At 40.3% G+C, this 20,671-nt stretch overlaps 1 protein-coding gene across 6 annotated transcripts in view; it reads left to right on the top strand.

Moving 5' to 3' along the window:
* LOC110982162 (kinesin-like protein KIF28) overlaps positions 1 to 20,671 on the top strand; it is a 41,763-nt gene that overhangs the window by 18,169 nt on the left and 2,923 nt on the right. Inside the window, exons 11-24 of one of the 6 annotated variants that reach the window (XM_022240409.2) lie at positions 266 to 363; positions 1,089 to 1,186; positions 1,885 to 2,117; positions 3,136 to 3,230; positions 3,819 to 4,024; positions 4,644 to 4,927; positions 5,894 to 6,041; positions 6,515 to 6,602; positions 7,136 to 7,309; positions 8,402 to 8,524; positions 9,403 to 9,672; positions 10,418 to 10,582; positions 10,954 to 11,082; positions 17,336 to 17,421. In XM_022240409.2, the coding sequence (XP_022096101.1) occupies positions 266 to 363; positions 1,089 to 1,186; positions 1,885 to 2,117; positions 3,136 to 3,230; positions 3,819 to 4,024; positions 4,644 to 4,927; positions 5,894 to 6,041; positions 6,515 to 6,602; positions 7,136 to 7,309; positions 8,402 to 8,524; positions 9,403 to 9,672; positions 10,418 to 10,582; positions 10,954 to 11,082; positions 17,336 to 17,395 (2,171 nt within the window). In that variant the 3' untranslated portion in view covers positions 17,396 to 17,421. Of the gene's footprint in view, positions 1 to 265; positions 364 to 1,088; positions 1,187 to 1,884; positions 2,118 to 3,135; positions 3,231 to 3,818; positions 4,025 to 4,643; positions 4,928 to 5,893; positions 6,042 to 6,514; positions 6,603 to 7,135; positions 7,310 to 8,401; positions 8,525 to 9,402; positions 9,673 to 10,417; positions 10,583 to 10,953; positions 11,083 to 11,955; positions 11,974 to 12,324; positions 12,346 to 12,733; positions 12,785 to 13,192; positions 13,403 to 17,335; positions 17,422 to 20,671 lie in introns of all 6 variants that reach the window. The other 5 variants (XM_022240402.2, XM_022240405.2, XM_022240406.2 and 2 more) reach the window with 5 other exon arrangements.

Here is a 20,671-nt window from a genome sequence, read left to right as displayed (position 1 = left end):
CTCTCCTGTTGAAATCAGTGTTGTTACGTCTGAGTACTTTCTTGTCACTGCTAGGTGTGTCATACAGAATTGTAAACAAGACACCATCAGCCCATCACAAACCAATCACAAGTCATCCAGTATTGTCAATTCACAAGTTACTCAGACGAGATTTGGCAAAAAAAATCCTTTGGTATTGTTCGTCTCCCTGCATCGCCTCGTAATCAGCAGATTTGTTCATATCTCATGATCTTATCTGGCCCCCGCCTCCCCAATCCTCCTGCAGGAAGCGAGCGTGCAGACAGCACAGGTGCCACCGGAGACAGACTCAAGGAAGGGGCCAACATCAACAAATCACTGTCATCACTGGGTAATGTCATTTCGGTAAGTTGTGGTAGTCCATTCTTTTCTCCGCCACCCTTTCTCAGAAGTGCCTTTGACACCTGCAGCATTTAGACTTCCATCTCAAAGCTGAATATCTGCTTTTAACATTGGCAGGAATTTTCCTTTTAGGCACACTTGATTAGAGACCTTGTAGCTTGTGTAGAATTATTTGTTAACATCCAAGACAGATAATCTTTTCCATCTCTGTTTTCAACTTAGTGTCAGATAGCATGATATTTAATACATTCAAGAAAATCTAAATCTTTTTAAGATCACAGATAAAAACCCAAAACCATTATTCCAGAAAATGAACTCTAAAAAAGTCAAATAAACAGGAATTATACCAAATACGTAGAGCCACAAAATCAAAAACAAAATATAAAAACCCAAAAGAGGCTCAGGTAGTTAGAAGACTATACAAACAAAGAAATTATGGCAAATTAGAACTGCCAAAATCTCAGAAGCTTCGAGACTGCTACATTCACTAATTCTCTGCGTCACCATGCAAAGAACTTAAGAGTAGTTTTTAAGGGTTAGCATGCTTTGGAGGATTACATGACTTTGGAAGTGTGCTTACTAATTTTATGGGCAAAAGTGTTCCGGCAAATGTAAACGGTTTGAAGTGTTAAAGAATTTCAGGATATTTGAAAGTTGCAACGCATAACCATTTCCCAGGCAAATACCCAGATCAGGTAGACTGATCATGTTTTTAAAACTTTCTTTAGGCCTTGGCTGACCTGTCTATGGGAAAGAAGAAAGTACTTGTTCCCTACCGTGACTCAGTGCTGACCAAACTCCTGCAAAATGCTCTCGGTGGCAACAGGTAAAAGATGATCATGACCCACAGAATTGATCTGTTGATTTGGTTTGAAATCAGTGTCCAACAAATCAGATGTGTGAGTTCCACATGGTATTGTAGGACCAGGTCAGGGGCTGTGCTATTCAGTGCTGCTCACATAATGGATTTTCACAAAAGGCACTGAGATTTTTTGTGGTTTTATATGAAATTTTGTTTGCCACTGCAGTTTATGCGTAATAGACACCAGGACCAACGGTTTCCAATTTCCCATCATAACATCAACGATCGGATTTTCAACGAAATCCCAATAAGTCAGTCAATCATTCATACAGTCTCAAGCCATGCAAATGATTTTGGACAAAGGAATACCCTTCACCACTTCATCATTGTTCATCCCCTTTCATTTGTTAATTGACTTGTGTGACATGACCTGAGATTGGCTTGATTGATTGCAACCTGACAAAATGGGTTTGATTAACAAGAATTCAAAGAATTCTCAAACCTACCCAACAGTCATTCCACACATTTCCAATTGGCTGCTTTGACTGTAGCATGGTTAACAAAGTGCGACATTATTATTATATCTCAGGACTGTTGGGGAAGTAGACTTTACCCCTCTTTAATTTCTACGCTGTACGCTAGAAATAAATGAAAGTCTTTTCGTTGATTGTTTGTAAATAAATAAATAAATAACCCCTTTCCTGTGTCTGTTCCTAACACAGCAAAACTATCATGATTGCTGCCCTCTCCCCTGCTGACATAAACCACGACGAGACCCTAAGCACACTGCGTTACGCAGACCGGGCCAAGAAGATCAAGAACAAAGCGGTAGTCAACGAGAACCCCGTGGAGAAGCTGATCCGCGAGCTGAGGGAAGAGAACGAGAGGTTGAAGAATGCCATGTCAGGAGGCGGGATTGTAGCACCAGAAGGGGGCGTGAACATGACACCTGAAGGTAGGCTGGGCCTGTAAATTGATAATCTGTACCTGAGGTGTTAATAAGTTCATGAGTGGACTGACCTGGACAGCATGGGCTGCAATAACTTTTGGTAGATGTGCCACAGACATTTCATCGTAGGCAGTATGGGCGATGGAGGAAGCAATGTACCAACAGGAGGTTATCACTGAGAGGCCACTTTTTGCAGTGCGTTGCAGGAAATGGTCAACGAAGTTCCCTGCGCTGGCTGCATGCTGTAACTAAAGAATTGTTCCTTGTGGATTTTTTTGGGGGTAGAAGATTTTGGACTGTATTCAGAGCATCAATTTTAATTGATCAAGATGTTTTTTTTACGTATGCTGCTTATGTTCTGAGAAACTATTTTTTAAAAATTTATTAATAGACACAGATTAATGCCATGTTGTCAACTGTAAACACTGAAAATGGCCTTTCTGTGACAACCACTTTGTGGCGCAATGTATTGTGCATAACCCATATATTCACATGACCAACTCTTGTTGAATGCAGGCATGGAATGACTTCACTTGGTTTCAAAGGTGAACAGTAACCCATTCAGTGCTACTGCCTCAAAACAAATTGAATCCCTCAGTGGACAGTCCCATGTCAAGTGTAATTTTGAGGGAAATTTTAGAATAAAGGCTTTGTTTGGGACAACCTTGTATCGTTATAGCATCAGCTCACATCCAGTTGGTCTCACTACATACTCAGATAGCAGCTCCTGGAAATTTGTCAATCAATATGATAGGTTTTCAGTATAAAGTGCATAATCTGGTTCTAATCTTAGAGCTTAAAAGAAAATCTCAAATCTTCCTTGGGGGAAGAATGCTTTAATAACTGGGAACTGTGGTCTCGGTGACCTGATCTTTCTTGCCCTAACTGCTGCTTTTACTTTGAAAGACATTTTGTCTTATTCCTGGCCTCAAAATTAGTCACCAGTTACGACACATTCCCCCAACCATTTCCAACTTCATGGTTTCCTAAGCATCTTGGTTTTTGTTTTGGTTTACATCTTCAGAGAAAGAGAAGATGAGACAAGAGATGATGGAAGAGATCAGGGCCCAGCTGATGGCCAACCAAGAGGCTATGGAAGACTTTGACTGGGACAAAAAGGTCAGTTCTCGTAGCCAAAGCCCTCGTGTATCTGTTGATGTTGTGAAAGTTGTCAAATAAAAATACTACAAAGTCCTGTAAGGACCAAGACCTCACAAGACCATCACCAGATCATCGCAAGTTCAACACAAGACCTCCAGCCTGAATTCAGGTCAAAAGCTATTTTGATGAAATTGTCCACCCTGTCACTCATGACTGGTCTTGATCTTGGGCATGGCCTTATGTGTGGCCAATTTCATAGAGCTGCTTAAGCACAAAATTTGCTTAAGCGTGAAAAACCTTGCTTAAAAAAACAAAGGTTACCAGTTCAAACTCTATCTGATTGTTATGCTAACCAAAAGACAGCTAAATATGATCCCAAAACAATACACATCACATGGAACTTTGACTGGTTTCCTGATTTATCAAGCAGGCTTTTCCCGTGCTTAAGCAAATTTTGTGCTAGAGCAGCTCTATGAAATTTTCCCCTGGCCTTGTGATGGTCTTGACGGCAAAACTGGTGCTAACATCAGTTAATTTACAGTGGCACATGTAGGAATAAAATTCGTTACTTAACTTGAATGGTTAATGCTTGTTTTCTTCCTTCAGCATGAGCAACAAATGCAAGAGGAGGATCAGGCAGTGGACCAGAAGGCCATCGTACAGTCTCGGCGCAACAAAGAGCCTCACTTTGCCAACCTCAACGAGGACCACATGCTAAGCAATGTGGTCTTCCATTTCTTGGGCGCCAGTGAGACGACGATCGGAAGGAAGGACGCCGACCCCCCACCGACCATCATGCTGAGTGGACTAAGGTGAGTGAGAAGATGCGGGAAGGTGGTCATTGGCAGGTCAAAAGGGGGGAATGTGTGAACCTTGCTTTCTTGAAAAAGGCAATCAGGTTTGTGCTTTGAGAATATGGTGAAGATGTTTCATTTCATTTGCTTGGAGTCATTAATTATGTATGTTGGATTCAAATCTATTTAGTTCAAATTTCTGGCAGATATTTGAAGTTACTAGCCAGAGGATTTGTATAACCGGCTTTTTTCCAGCTGACATCCATCTAGCTGCAGATCAATTGGCACCAGAGTTTGGCTGAGTTACTTAGTCACAAGGTTCAGAAACCGAAGCCTGTCTGCATTGAATCAAGAAATGCTGTGTATTCTGAAACATGAGTAGACCTTGCGTACATTCATTGTTTGGGAATTTGAATAATAAAACAGACCCCCCAAATGGCTTCTAATTATACAATAGATCTTTTGTACAGCAACCATCTCTGAGATGAGCACTTATGTTCTACATGGAAATACATGAATAGGCCTTCAGTGCATTCATTTATCACTGCATTGAAATAACAAAAGAACATCTCTAACATGGGCACTGTATGCAAAGGGTCGGTGTCAAATGACATAAGCCTTCTGTTTTGTAATCCAGTATCTCCAAGCAGCACGCCATAGTCACTAACAATGATGGCGAGATCACCCTGCGTCCTTACAGCTCCAGCTGTAAGATCAAGGTCAATGGTGTGCCGCTGGCTGGTGCCCGCACGCTGGAGCACCTGGACCGTGTAATGTTCGGCTCCAACCACCTGTTTGTCTTCCACAACCCACTCAACCCCAAGGCCCCCGAGGGCACACCACCCGTGGTGGAGTGGGAATTTGCCCAGAAGGAGCTGGCGGAGGCCAGGGGGTTGATGGCCGGCGGAAATCTCACGCAAGGTACAGATACATTGCCGGGATGGACCTCATTGGTAGTTTGAAAATAATAGCGTCACGGCGCTCCAGTTTTTGTGATGCTGTGGTTCAAAACGATGGGCAAAGCCACAAAGTGAACAATAAAAAATTGATCAAAAATGAGTTTGTGAAGTTGTCTTTCAAAATGCATGTCAGGCACATTGTAGTCTGTGCATGACCCGAAAAAGCAGTTTGTTGACGTCTCTTGTAAGAGAATTTGCACATCAAGATGTTTGTTGGCTATAGTACAAATATGAGGTTAAACCTAACAAAATACCATGTCACCTAAGCCATGTTAAAGTTAAAGGCCTTAAAAACAGCCTTTGCACGTCTTTCACAAGGCTCTTTCTCCAAAGTAAATCAGTAAGAGGCCTAGACAGTTTACTCACATCATCCCATTTCTGTCGAGATGACATCTTTGACATCTTTGGCAGAGAACTTACAATCCCTGTTAAGTTCATGAAGTAACACAAAGGTTTCTTGTGTGCACTTTGCATTGAGTATTTGCATTTCCCTAATGTGCATTTTCCCATACTAACATGTGTAAGTCTCGGGACATTTTTTATTTGTACAAAAGGAAACCTTTATTCCCAGTAAGAATTATTTTTAGTTAAATGCTACTACATTTCACAAGTATATGAGTAGATAATGTGTTTCCAACATCTGCAAGTATTCTCCTCTGAAAAATACATCCAAAACACACTTATGTGTTAGTTTGGAATTTCAGAATACCAAAATCTTGAAGTGACAGGTTAGTGTGCCGTGTACGTGTGCATATCTTCACGTTAGTTCGTGAAACCTCGGTTGTTCATTGCACAGTTTTAGTGAAGTATACCAAACCAGGAATTGTGTGTTTAAGATGTTGCCAAGAATTTGTGAACTTATTCTGTTGGAGACGATGAACATTACCCTGAGGTATAGTTCAACACTGACTCTTGTTTCCTGCTGCAGATCAACAGAGGACGCAGGATCAGATCGTTGAGTTGCTGCCCATGGTCAATGAGGTCAACGCTGTCAGTGAGGAGTTAGACAAACACAAGAGCTTTGAGATAGTGCTATTGAGCGAGGAGGCACAGGAGGGCACAAACAGAGAAACAAAGTGAGATTTCACAAGGCCATTTACTTAGCAAAACAAAGTTGACGTAAACTTAGTTGCTCCAGCCAGTTTCAATGTGTAATACCTGCAGAGTATTTGTTGGTTATGCCGGTAGGTTTTTGTTTGGTGAATTTGTATCTCTAGTATTATCATTACAGAAATGCCTGGTCTCTGATGTGCCTTTCAACTGGCACAAAACCTCTGAACAGGTTGTCAAATTTAGTGGATAGTGTTTACATCAAATTGGTAATAAAGAAAATAGTTGTTTATTGCAGTTTTTAAATGTATGTAAAAATGTTAGTTGTCTCTAAGTTAGTTTTACAATAGTTCCACTTTATCTTCTCTTAATCACAGTGTATAAGACTTTTTTCACCAAAAGCACACTATACAAAACGGTGTAAAACTGCTATAAACATGAATTAAGAAGGTGATTGATCATGGCTGGCTTAAGCTTATTTTTTTTTGGCTCTTTCCAGAGTTATGGTGAAAATGAAAGACCTCCTGAACCAAAACAGTTGGCTGTGGGAGAGAGGGAAGTTCATCAATCGTAGATACGTCGTACAGGTACAATCATTGATGCACTCGGTAGTTGGGTGTACATTTTAGTTTTGCAAAGAGCTTTGAATTTAAAGGTATCACATGATCACAATGTGATGGCTCCTGTCACATATGATTCTCTTGCTTCATTGTAGGTCGTAATCCAATGTTCTCTGTCAGCTATGTAAATTTTAAAACTAAGACTGTGGCCAATCCATCCTCTACTTGTCAAAGTGTTCTCTTAAAATGTCCTGTGGGCACATGACATAATAAAAGACAGATAATGAAATGTGGGGGAGAAAGTGACGGCTTTCAAGGCAAACGAGGCGGCACGGTGTGTTGTGAATTGTACCCATTCTGGCTTCCTACTGTGCGATCTGAAGATGAAGCCATGTTAATGGGAGCTCTGATAGAAGATCGATCAGGAAATGTTACCTAACGTACAGCAGCATCCCAAGTTTTTCCACAACCTTGCCACAGCTCAACAAAACTGAAATCCCAACGTAGCGTTTTGATCTGTACGTGAACCTCATATTGCCTTCCCTATGTCACACTTGTAGGATCTGTACCAGAGGTACATTGACGGCGATGAGGATGTCTTGAAACTACCTAAAGAAGAGGACCCATTCTGGGAGCCACCTGAGGATGTGCTGATTGGCACGGCCAATGTCTTTCTCCAGAGTCTTGGCTATTACTTGGACTTTGATGACAAGGTTGCAGTCACTGACTTCAAGGTTTGTGATTTTTCTATCCAGAAGTGTTGAATTTTTATAGTAAGGACAAAGATAAGCTTACATGTGCTATTCTGTGCATGTCAATTTTCCTTGAGTTCAACATTGATACTAGCTTCAAGACTTAAAATCTGATTCAGCCATTTTTCTAATGAAGGCCATTATTCCTGAACGCGGCAAATATACCAGCCATGAATTTTATTTCAATCAGTTGTTCAACTGAACTGTAATTTGAACTCTGGAAGTAACCGTAGTCCGTAACAGTTGAAGAGTTCCCCTCCTCTGCAGTGGTTTCACATGTAACTGAGAATGCTGCATGAAAAAAGGCGTTACCCTCCTTATGTTGAATCCAGCTATAAACTTAACTATTACATTTGAGACCCGCCATTTGAAGGGCCATGCAGGTGTTAGCTTGAGGGCTCTTAATGATGTAACACAGCGTCTAACACCTTTCTAAAAACTGCTACACAAAAAAAAAGTATTTTCAACAGAATGCATCTGCAGGTTTTTTACCATGTGTTTGCTAACTGTGGACCGACTTCTGGAGGGGAAACTTCAATTTTTTTTCAGAAGGCTACAGACTAGGAGTGTTAAAATTATCCAAAAAAACCAGCCTCTCTAACCCCTTGCCGTTGTACTACTCCACGTCACACTTATCCTAGGTGGGAGATTTAATTGTTGGCCCATAATACCGACTCTTCAAAATGACAAGACACCACAACCACTCTCCTTTACAAAGTTGAACTTTACAAATGTTGAACCTTTGTGGTCATTTGTTCAAGATTTATGTGACTCTTTTTACCACATTGTTCCTTTATTCAAAACTCTGAGACATTGTCATAGGACGACAATTGCTACAACACTCATCTGTGGTCCACAGCTCAACTTCCATGCACTAGTTTGAGCCCGTGTGCATACAAGCCCAATGGGAATAATTCAAACATAAATACGATTAGAATCATCATGTGGCGCTATGTACACAAATTGTCAGAACGTACTTATGGTCCATGTTTAGGAAGTCCCTGCGTATTTATATGTCATCCAGCCTGAAGTAGTTCATTTAACACATATTATGCATCTCACTTCATTTTTCAGGGTAAGGAAGAAGGCTCATTGGTCGTTAATATCACCCCATGCAACCAGAATGGTCAACCAATCGGAGAAGATGAGTTTGTGGATGACCCTAATGAGCTGCTGGGAAAACCTTACCATTTCAAGGTTAGTTTTTGACTTCAATTAAACGCAATATTTTTCTGTAATGAACTACATTTTCAACAATGAACCGTACCATTGTCCATCGTTAAAAGTCTATATCATTATACATGGACTTAAGTGTTGACCAGAATTTTTAAATATTGACAGCATTTTCTAATGAACTGTGGACATTTCAGCAAGTAAACACTGTCTGTAACTCATCCTCCAAAAAAGTGAAACTTAACTGAAAGTGCCAGATAATATTTGGTTGTGCTCCTAAAAGTTCTTGATTAAAGAAACTTAAATTAAGATTCATTATTGAAAATTCATTTATTCTACAGAGTCAGTCTCATTCATGAAGCCTCAAATGTTTCTTTAAATTTCCAGTAAAAAAATGACCAACATTCGAACTCAATTTTTGATGTTCCACTGGAAAACCTGTGGCATCAGGCCTGTTGCCTGACCGGAGTCTTGGGGGGGGGTCGTCATACCCAAAAGTGGAACTTTTGGCACTGTGAACACATTTTTTATACTAGGGCCTGTGATGTTCCTTGGAACATAACTTCGAAAAAGTTGTATGTTTGTCATGAACTGAAGGATGTATAATGCAAGACATGTTAGTATGTACTAAAAAAAACCCCAAACAAGCAGAACTCAGAAGCAGGGGGGGGGTTGTTTGAACCCCCCCCCTGCCTACAGGCCTGGGCATTCAATTAAACACTCTGGTGTAAAATTAACAACCTAAAACCAGTGGTTCAATGCCAGCAGACAGTGTTGACAGTAACTATGGTTTTTGTACCCTGCTGATAAGTTTGCTTACAGCTGTTACAGCTTTCGAAATGTTACACAGATGTAGAGTTGCCTCCATATGATTATATATTGTTGTTATTTCCCCTGGACAGGTAACTGTACGCAATGGGGAGATCCACAAGTCTCGCTTCTCCCACGGCCTGAAGGTCAAATATAAGTGTTACCAAGAGACAGATTACACCTGGACGACAGAGAAGAGAGACACGCTGTCCCCGGAGTGGAATCACAGCCGCATTGTCTCCATACCCAGCACCACCGAGGACGTCCTCAGTTACTTTGAGAACAGCAGCATCAAGTTCAGTGTCTACGGCCGGCAGATTGACACGGCGCCGGACAACAAGTTGACCAAACTAACTACCAAGGTATGTTGCAGATGCTGTTGTTCAGTAACACTGCTTTTTTCGTAATTTGAGGCTGAAAGAAATGTCTCGGAGCAGTATCTTGTACAACAGTCCTTCTTGTTTTTGGACTTGATCTCCTAATAAAACAACTTCTGCTTCATGATTACAGTTTCTTTTAAATGCCTCTTCGATTCAGAGTTACGTGATGAATAGTCCATTTTGGTTGGTTGGTTGGTTGGTTGGTTCTGTTTTCCGTCCATAAGTCTAGAAGTATGCTACATAAATGTTCATAAATAAGTTTGATACCTCAAAATTGCTGTATATATGCAAGAGAACTATTAAAGAACAGTGACAAAAGAATACAGTATTGAACAGGAGTGTGAGAATTCAGCTTTTTTTGTTTTAGATGTTGACCCTGAATTTCAGCTTTTTTTGTACACCTGGTCTGTACAAAAGTATGGGAACTTTTTACATTTCAGCTTTTTGCTAGCTGTTTTCAGCTTTAGTTTTAAGTGGCCACTCATACCCCTGATTCAGGTCCAACAGTTTGCAGCTCAAAATCACACTCAAGATCTTGTGTTGGTCTTGCTGGGATGGGCATAAGCTGACTGCAGTGTTGGCCATTCTAGAATTTAACAACAGTTTGTGCCATATAAAACCTTGAATCATGTTGCCTTCTCACAACAAAAACACTGACAAAAACTTGAAGAGTAAATTTGCACAATAATAGCAAAGATAATAACGTTACCGTGCTTGTTACCATCAGGAGCTTCGGCAGATGGAAAACATGCAAGATTCTGGCCGCAAGGCACACATCAGTTCCACCGCTGTAGAAGCTGATGGGCAGGATGAAGTGGGGCAGATCAAAGGAGAACTCCTCCTGCTGAAAAGGAAGTTTGAGCGGCTGGAAAAGAAGGAACGTCGGCTACAGGTAAGGTCACACCTTCTGATATATTTGTGAGCCAACCTAGCAAAATGAGTTGCAAATTGCCTGAGCTGCTTTTTAGTTAGAGGCCTTTAAAAGAATATGACGCACTCTTTAAGTAGTAGGAACCCTTAACATTATTCACCCACATTATGTCCATTTTCTTCACGATGCCAAATTGAGTGATTTAGTAAGATGAACTAAGTTGCCCTTTCTATTGCAAAATTAGAGTTGCTGTCAGCTGTTGTTGAATATACCACATAGCTAAGTTTGCCCAAAAGTTGGTAAAATGCCTCTGGCATTTTTGGATGTGTATTTGTGGATGTAATTTGTTTGTTTGTTTGTTTGTTTGTTTGTTTATTTATTGTGAACATCAGGAGATCTGCAAGCAATGGGAGGAGAAGCCAGTTGAAGAGCAGCAGTTTGAGCCGTTCTTCCGCTCGGTCTCGGCAGTGGCTTTCAGTACAGGCACCAAGCTCAAGACCAGAGTGCACATGCTGAACAAAGTAAGACCTCAATGGCCTGATCTCTCTGTCTTTTTCTCATTTCTTTCCCTTCTTGTTTATGTGGGCCCAAAAGAAATTCACTTGTTCAGTGCAATGTCAAACCAGTTACCTGTTAGTGTCATGTCTAATACGATGTCAGATGGCTTACATGGGTTGTACCCTAAACAGCAGAGTACTGTAACAATGGTCTTTGTTAGTGGGCAGTCACGGTGGTCGAGTCAATAGCCAAGGTGGTTGAGTTGGCAGCCAGAGTAGTCAGGTTGGCAGCCACGGTGGTGGAGTTGGCCGTCACCGTGGTAGAGTTGGCAGCCACAGTGGTGGAGTTGGCAGCGACAGTGGTTGAGTCAGCATCCACAGTAGTCAGGTTGGCAGCCACAGTGGTGGAGTTGGCAGCCACAGTGGTGGAGTTGGCAGCCACGGTGGTTAGGTCAGCAGCCACAGTGGTCGAGTCAGCATCCACATCGGTCAGGTAGGCAGCCACAGTGGTAGAGTCGGCAGCCAGAGTGGTCAGGTTGGCAGCCACAGTGGTGGAGTTGGCAGTCACAGTGGTGCAGTTGGCAGCCACAGTGGTCAGGTTGGCAGCCACTGGTGGAGTTGGCAGTCACAGTGGTCAATCCAAATACTACGAAAAGCCACTCTATCTTTGTATTTGAAATGATCCTGACAAGGAACTGGTTTGTTACATAGACGTAATTGAACTTGTGGAGCATATTCTTAAGGACAATCAATAACAAACATTTGGTTCAGTTTAGTTTTCTGATGGATTTGTCTTTGAGTTTCATTAAAGTTATACCTTTCTTGTTTTTAAGTTCAATAGACCCAAACCCTACTAAAGAGATGACTAATTTATGAAACAAATTCTTTTTTCGAAAGTTTTTGCTCAATGGACAGGTAAACAACTCACATTATTACAGTTTTAGGCTACTGTAGATTTAGTTTGCAATAAATGTTTGAAGTGAACACATTTAGGTAGTCACATTGGATATTCAGGAGGTAGAATGGTTGAGTTAATGATGTAGAATGGTTAAAACAAACATCAAAACGAAACATGATGAGAATACTTGGATTTCTGCAAAATTTAAATCATTGACTGTCGCAAAGAGTGTGAAGAAAATATGTCTCCATTTTCCATATTTTCAGGGCTTCTCACCAAATGTATTTTTTAACCTTTCCTGCTGTTTTGATTTCCTTCAACTATTAACATACTCTGCTGTGTTTTTATCTTTTGTTTTGACTAAACAGCTACTTATTCCAACAGCCAGTGTAAGATGAGATTCCATTTTTAGCAAACTGCGGCAGAGTAATTGTAAAAATGCCAGATTGGGAATTTATCACGTAGTCATACATGTCAGTGCACCAAGTTGCCAAAAGTCTGAAGATTTGCTGTAGAAAAGATTTTTCATCTTTACAGACCTAGCAAATTAAAAGCAGGTTTTGTTTTGGTCTGCGTTTTCTCCACATTTGCCCTTTTTTACCATGATACAGTGCGTGTGGAACATCATAAAATGTGTGTTCTTTAATCTGAGAGTGATGTGAAACTACTTCAATTTTTCTTCACTCATGTTTTTAACTTCGATGTTTGACCTCCACACATTGGGCCTGTCACCCCACTTTTAAAGGCCTGGCTTGTTATTTCTTTTGCCGTGAGCAGATGATACAGGGACACAAACAGCTGAAGGAAATGCAAAATGGCAACCCCAATGTAAGGAGCCAGTTCATCACCCTGAATCTATAGCATTCAAAGAGGAGTGCTGTAGACAGAATTTCAAAAATCATCCCCATCTTTCATGTCCATTCATACGTCATCATCATTACAGGGTGGTAGTTAAAGATCTTTCGAAGAAAAGAACTTGCCAAATCTGTGTCATATTGAACTTGTTACCAAGTTGGTCTGAAAAATGGTATCACCAAAAGATGTTACTTGTTGGTCGTCTGCCTGAGCCGTGTATCAAGGGATGCCTGCACAGGAACCTATAGTGAAGTACAAGGTTTTGAATTAAGACTTCGAATGCCTCCCCCGTTTTGACTGGAAAATAGTTCCAGCTATTTCTGTAAAGTACCTTGATGTTGGTCCATTTTTGTCGTAAAAAAAATCAAATAAAATTATCAGGAGGATACCGTCAGCGTGTTCAGTTTTGAACTCGAAGACCCGTCATCGGTAAAGGCCCAACAAGCAATCAAAGAGGAGCCCGAACCTGCCCCTAAAAAGAAAGATGATGTCACGCCCCCTCCCTGCAGCGGAGCGGAGCCGCAGCTGGTGCCGCAGACCAATGGGGAAACCGCAATGAAAGGACAGGTGCCTAACAAGGGCAAACAGGATGTAAGATCACCACAAGTTTAATGTAGTGACTGTTCATTTCCCAGCAATGTGCGAGCTTTCAACCATGCTTTTTTTTTTTTTATTCTAATTTCTGCCTTGCTACTGTGGTCATATGCATGTAGACACACTGCGTTCCAAGATGTTTACTTTTGCTTTCTTTGTGCATTGGGTCGTTGTCATCTTCAGTCAGTGAGCATGATTGTCTTCAGACCTGCCTAAATTCAGCCAACACAGTAATTTTTGCAGTTGTGGATCCAATGGAAAATGGGTTCTGCTAAGTTTGTCAAAAATGGATTCTTTCATACTCTCAGTTTGTTTTGACAGAAGTAAAAAAAATAATCTGAAAATAGCCAGAGCTCCATTTGGTGAAATTCTCTAGATTCACAATTGCATTCATGTTGTTTACCGGCAGTTCATGCAATCAGAACGAAGATACTGAAGGCACCTTGTTTTTCAGTGGGAATAATTAGCATGGGGCTAGCATTAGACTAACATCATGCACATCTTAACCAAGCCAGTTAGTTCTATGTTGACATGAAATTCTTGCCGCCGTCTCCCGTGGCAGAGCTTTGGTTCAACTTATAAGCTGAAGATTTTTAGCACAATAAATTTCTGGGGAAAAAACCAAAAAATAATACTTGATGTAACGTGACACAAATTGGAGCGGTTTGTAGCTCAAGTTTCTCAACAAATGTGAAGTTTGGCACAATCTCTGATCTACTGTAATTACTAATCACAGGCAGGCCTGCAGTACCACATTCACCTGCATGGAGCATATTGTACTGAATACCTTTTCAGAACCAGAGGAAACCAAGTTGAAATGTCAAACACTAGAAGCTAGGCAATGATGTTAGGTTCAAGTATGTGCCTAGATATTATTGCACAGCTCGTGTGAGTTATAACAACAGTTTAGCAAGAGTTAACGAGACCCAGTCAGCTGGTTGTCTCATTCAAGCTGTGGTTGGAGTAGTGTTTGACACCTTGGATTTCTCTGGCTCTGTCACCGACCTATGTCTGTCAAATGCAGTGTTGTAGTAAACGCAGCTGACACATTCGTCACAGCTTCAGTCCTAATATCCAGTCAGCTCACTTTCTGCGTAGTGACACCCCCTCTCCTACGCCCTCCATTGCGGAGGCTGCATGGACTCCCCACATAAATTGAAGAGGGCACTTTGTCACCGAGCAACAAAGTCCCTTTAGGCTGACACACAACGCGTGTGCGCTCATTGGCATGCACATTGCATAGTGTGTGCATCTGAAACTGCACAAGTCCATCTCGTGTTTGTCTGTATGCCGTCACCCACCCTGGCAGTGGGCCTGGATCACTTGTGCATGTGTGGAATCCTGGACAGGTATAGAATCTGTACCCATGTATCTCAAGTTGGAAAACTAAAATCCACATCTACGTCGATGCAGATTCTCGTCAGGTTTTTAAGATTAAACTCTGCTGTATTTATGGAGAGATGTCACATATATGCATCATGGTGATTAAGTTGAGGAGGAAGCAAGACTAGGTCATGAATATTTATTGGGTTTAGTATAAACATAATAATGCTTAACTTCCAAGTTATTTAAAACCAAAGTTGCTGTTTAAAATTATACTGTGAAAACACTAATCTATTTCTACTTTTTGCCACATGTTTTAATGAGATGTTCTCACACAAAATTTGGTCTGCCTGCCTAAAGTGTAAAGTTCAATTTTAAACTTAACAGTTGCAGACTACATTGAAAAAAAAACAGGATTATGAGCTATGTTGGTTTTGAAGTGGGAATTAATCAGAGAGTTGTGTTGATACGTATACTGGTTGAATCTCAAAGGGCTCTGCATCCAACCTTATCAAGTTTGAGCCTAGCAAATGCTGTATATTCCAATAAAACATATTTCTTTAAGATTTCAACTTCAAGTCAAAACTTGCAGAGGTGTTTTAAATTGTGCTCAAATTCAACTCTCACTTGGCCAATTGCAGCTACACGATGTTACACTCTGAACCAACAAATCTTGGCAACTGCTCTTTCATGTGCGGTGCATCAATGCTTGTGTGCATGTCATCAACTTAAAAGCTATTGGCAAAGTCCAAAATGCATCTTGTAATGGGTTGCTGGAAACTGCCTTCTTTCATTGTTTTCTCCAAAATGACAGCTTGACAGAAAGAATACTTTCCCAGGGGTTTATTCTCATAGCTATCCGGAAACTAGATATGCTTTTCAAAAATAATTTCTTCAGTTACTTGATCTTAATGGACAACTGCAAATGTAGGATTGTACCCGGTACCAAATCAGTGGCAGATGCTTGAGTTTCCAAACCTTAAGAGACTGCTGCTTTGGAGTGATTTTCTCTGATTTCAAAGACACACCGTTGTCACTATGTATTCACTGGTAATGTCACTGTTGCCAGAAGCTGTCTCAATGGCTATATTGGATCATTTACCCAAACAGATTGAATGATCAAGTGATAGAACATTGACACTTACTAGCAGGTTGTGGGTTGGACTCCAAAGTAATTAAATCCCAACTTACACTGCAGAGAAAGTAAAAGGCTAAAAATGCAACCGGAACACATTCACATTGTACCTTCAGGGTTAATCATTCTTTACTGTAGTCAACCCATTTTGATAACATTTGGTGCTCAAGAACACCAGAAATTCAGTAACTTTGCATGCTTTCTCAGAATAGGAAGACCTTTCTCTTTATTCAGTGTTGGCCTTTGAGTTGGTATCTAAGGCTATGCAGTAACGTCTAACATTAGGAAGTTTTATCACCGTTTCAAACATAAACTGCATTTGTGTTGAAGGAAATTTAAGAGTCAGAAAATGGATTCAAATATGAGAAGCCTGAATGATTAGAAATAAAATTTTATCCAAATGTTCGAGATTCAGAGATTTGAGCTGAATGCACATGATGAGCATGAGAATCCCTGGAACTTTCTTTGAACTTGACCAATCATCTTTTTTTGCAAATTGTGTATTGATGAGACCTGGTCATGTACTAACATTGTTTTTTTCTGACAGGAGAGGCTTTACATGAGCTCAGAAATTCAAGTTTCCTCCTCTGATTTCTTTCCGTTCTACAAAAATTAATATTTTCAGATTATATATTGTATACATTCTTAATCACATTAATTTAGGCCAGACTGATACACTTGGAGATTTGATGTAAAATTGCATTCATTAGCAGTGAAACAGGAAAATGCAACAAAGGGTGGAGTTCGTTTAAATTTTAGTCTCTTTTTTACTTCATAAAAAGAAAGATTGTTTTGTGAAGAATTTTATGGCCATACTGCTGACACACAACTGAATTATCAAGCACAATGAAGAGTTTCCTGTTAAACGTCTCTCTTGTTTAGAGTGGGTCATTTTGAAAACCAAGCCAAAGTCAGCATAATGTTCAGCTTGGAGAAAGTCTGCTGAATCAAAACCTTGATGTCTGGTGTTTTAAATTATTACAATGACATAGTTTAAATTCATCATTTACACGCTGAAATTTGAAGCTGTAAGTCAAAACCTCATTTAGTAGTGTGGAAATTTACTCAGAAATTCCAATGTTTGAAAGGATTAATGGGTGATATATATTTCCATTTTTTAAGGTACAAACATATTTCTTGAGAAAGAGGTAAGACCACAAATGGAAAAATAAAATTAGACCAAAAATTAGTGAGATATGTGTATAATGTTAGAAACATTCTAGACTTTTCCCAGCCTCTGTGTTTCCAGCTGTGGTACATTCCATGGAGCAAAAAGCTCTGAATTTTGTGTTTTTTTCAACGGGGGAGGTGTGTTCTGAACAGTGTGGCCTGGCTTTCCTCTAAGCCATTCACACTTCATAGAGCTGCTGCCGGTGAAAAATTCCTCTCCCCGCTCCCCCCCCCCAGCCTAGCTTTTAACAGAATTTTCAAACCCAGCTTAACAAAACTTCCATTCCTTTGACTTTTTCCAGATGATGGAAATCCACGAAAAAGCTACCGGAAAAAAATCCCAAGTGTGCTCTGTCATGTAACGCTAGCCGTAAAGACATAGAGACAGGTGGAGCTTGAATAAATCTCTTCAGATTCTCAGACTTAAGGATAAAATAATTACAGCATATCTATTGATATCTGTAACTTGTTTCTCCACCTATGGCTACCATTACTGTTCACCCTTACTGTAGCATATCATGCTTTCTGTTCGACTTTGGTTAGATTTTTTTTTTCATACAGTAGACACATCACAAATGTACATTTTTCTGTGTAAACATTTCCTAACTCTATGTGTTTATGTAAATATACATGAACTTCCCCACCGTTTCCTCATCTGGGCCTGTATTTGGAATTAAAAACAGCATTCCAGAAGATCCCTGGCTCTTTTAGGGTTAAGACAAAAATCTACTGGCCTGCTGGGACGGTCACTATAAAATGCTTGACCAGACGAAAACGTTTGATGACAAACTCTGCCTTGGAAATAAGAAGCACGACTGCCACAGAGAATACTTCACACAGAATTCCTTCTGCGGATACAACATTCAGAGAATGCCATTTTGTTCAGAAATTTGGAACTGATGCTAATTCGTAATTGGTTAAGCTGAAGACAACACAGAGGACACATCACATCAATTGGGGGAAGTGAGGGGGACATTTGTGGCCATATTCCTGGTGGTTTGCATGCATGTACCACAGAAGAATGACGTCAACTTTTCTATTGATTTCTACTGTGTAAACGATTTGGATTGCCTATCGAAAAAGGGTTTTCCTCTCTCTTTTCTTATTCTCACATTTTCCACTTCATCTCTTTTTTTGTTTTAAACTAACTGAAACCCTTCATCTTATCAAATGCTAATTCACACCTCACAGGAATGCAGAAAAGGAAGCTGGATAGTTTCATTTTGATGTTAACTGTTACCTTGAGGAACTTCTTTTGCTTCCAATCTCATGTGAAGTGTGAACCATGCCTAACATCTGCTGGGAAATGACAGTCAGCTTTTATAATCAGTCAATTTTGGATATTTTGTTTGTTTCTGAAGCTATTTGGTACACTTTTTGTGCAAGGTGTTGGGATATTTTACTCTATTGAAGGTGGGTGTTGAAATAATGCTCTTCAAATAATTCTTTGTAATCTAATTTTGGGCTTATTTATGGGTTTGAATTCCTGGCAACTTATAGCTATATGTTGCCAAAGAATTGTTGTTTCTGATATGTCCATTGTTCAGTTACTGAAAATTATCAGACCCAATAGAACCTGCTGATGTATGCTTCAGGCAGGAGAAACAGATTAACGGATACATTGTTGTTGTTGGGGGAAGACACCTAAAAACAGGCTAAATTAAAATTTCTGATTATTAGTGAGCTTGGATAAATAAAAGGAAGATTATAGAGGAAAAATGGAGAGCCTTGGAATTTGTGGAGGAGGGAATGAAGATAAGTGTTAGCTCATCTCCCGTAAGGGAAATGACTAACATTGTCTCAATAATAAAATTTTGGAAATCTTAGAAGATCATGTGCCTGAGAAGAACATACTTCTGTGGACCTATTGCATCATTGTGAAAATGTCATTGTAAAAGTGGGGAAGAATAGGAAGAAGTTGCATTTTGTTGGAGATAGCTCCTTATGACTGCAGATATTGTAGTCGGGCTGACGGACGGAGGTACATTTCACTTTTGCCAAAGCCACCTCACAGACATGTCCATGCCCTGTTGTCAACCAAAGACAGAAAAAAAGGGTGAAACCTGTGAATCACCTCAAACAGACCCCACCTCACCCGTAGCGTTTGCCCTTAACCCCTACATTGAACTCCACAGTGCTTTATTGTTGACCTATATCTGCAAGCAGGAAGGACACAGACCCATCCAGGCCAGCAACTGTACAAACGACAGTTTTTGTAATACGCTGCGTGAAAGTGTCGTAATTGAGTCCATCACAAGGCCTGTCACAAGACCAGTTATAGGTGGCTGGGTGAAAAATGAGAAAGGAGTGTGTTTGTCCAGTTCATTTGAACTGACCGTTGGATAACTCTGTGATGGACTGACGGTCAAATTTGCGGGGCCTTGTGATACACTCATCTGCACTGTGTGCCTTTTAACACACTTGCCAGATTTGCCACTTCACTGCACAGAGATTTCCATTGCTGCTGATTCATATCTGAGATTCAGTGGAAATAAACGAGAAGCAGCTGGGATGAAGCTTGGAGGAAATACCTCAAACTCATTCGTGTTGCAAAAGATCCATTGTCAATGGCTAGGGTCATTTGCAAGACAAGATTTGGGAAATTCGGTTTAGGTGGTGATGGTTGTATTTGTTAAATCGACTGAATTGACTTTTGATACATTTTCAGTGGATCTCATGATAGCGACGCATTGATTGGTTGCACACCACGTTTCCTCACAACCTTTTTTAACATACGTTTGCTGTGTTTGTTGTGGTTTGTGACATTTAGATCCTTCATTCATGTAGATATTTCGATCATGCTACCATAAGCAGTCATTGTCACTTTACGCCTTAATCATGCACTCATCAAACACTGCATATAATGGCATTTGAACATACACATGTATAGTAACAAGTGGGTAGCGGGTAACCAAGCAATCCATATTGTGGCTGATCACGCTCATTATCATTTACCCTGGTGAGTCTGTGCTGTGACGGATCCAAGTCATGAATGGGCCAATTTCATAGAGCTGCTTAAGCACAAAATTTGCTTAAGCGCAAAAAAACCTTACTTGATAAATCAGGTAACTAGCCAAAATTCCAGGTGATGTGTATTGTTTTGGGATCGTATTGAGCTGTTTTTTGATTAGCATGACAATCAGAGTTTGAGCTGGTAACCTTTGTTTATCAAGCAAAGTTTTTTCCTGCTTAAGCAATATTTGTGCTTAAGCAGCTCTATGAAATTGGCCCCCTGGTTCATATTGTCAGCTCTGAAATTTCCGTAAGTGGGCAGAGTTTCCCACTCCAGAATATGATAATCAACAATCTCACTTCAGAAAAGTCAAATACTAATTGACAAGGACACGGTAATGAAGCTTTCCATTGAATTTCCATGGTATATGCTGTGGGACTTTTCATGGGGCAACACTTCAGTGCCGTTTATATTACTGCCAGCATGCTACCAACAACGGAGCATGAGATTTTATGCTTGGGTCCATAGCAAGCACTGACTCCATGAGTGTACATGTAGCATTTACCTGTGGATTGGTGCTATGCTTTTAGACGATGAGAACTGTGTGTCTGTCATTGTGTGGTGCGATTACGTTTGTATTGTTTTGCGTTGATTGGTTTGTTACTTTGTATTCATATCCCATTTG

This window comes from Acanthaster planci, linkage group LG06, assembly GCF_054643075.1.
Source record: "Acanthaster planci isolate LZ-2023a linkage group LG06, COTS_SCS, whole genome shotgun sequence".
NCBI classification, from domain to species: Eukaryota; Metazoa; Echinodermata; class Asteroidea; order Valvatida; family Acanthasteridae; genus Acanthaster; species Acanthaster planci.
This window is presented reverse-complemented; position numbering and strand designations above follow the sequence as displayed.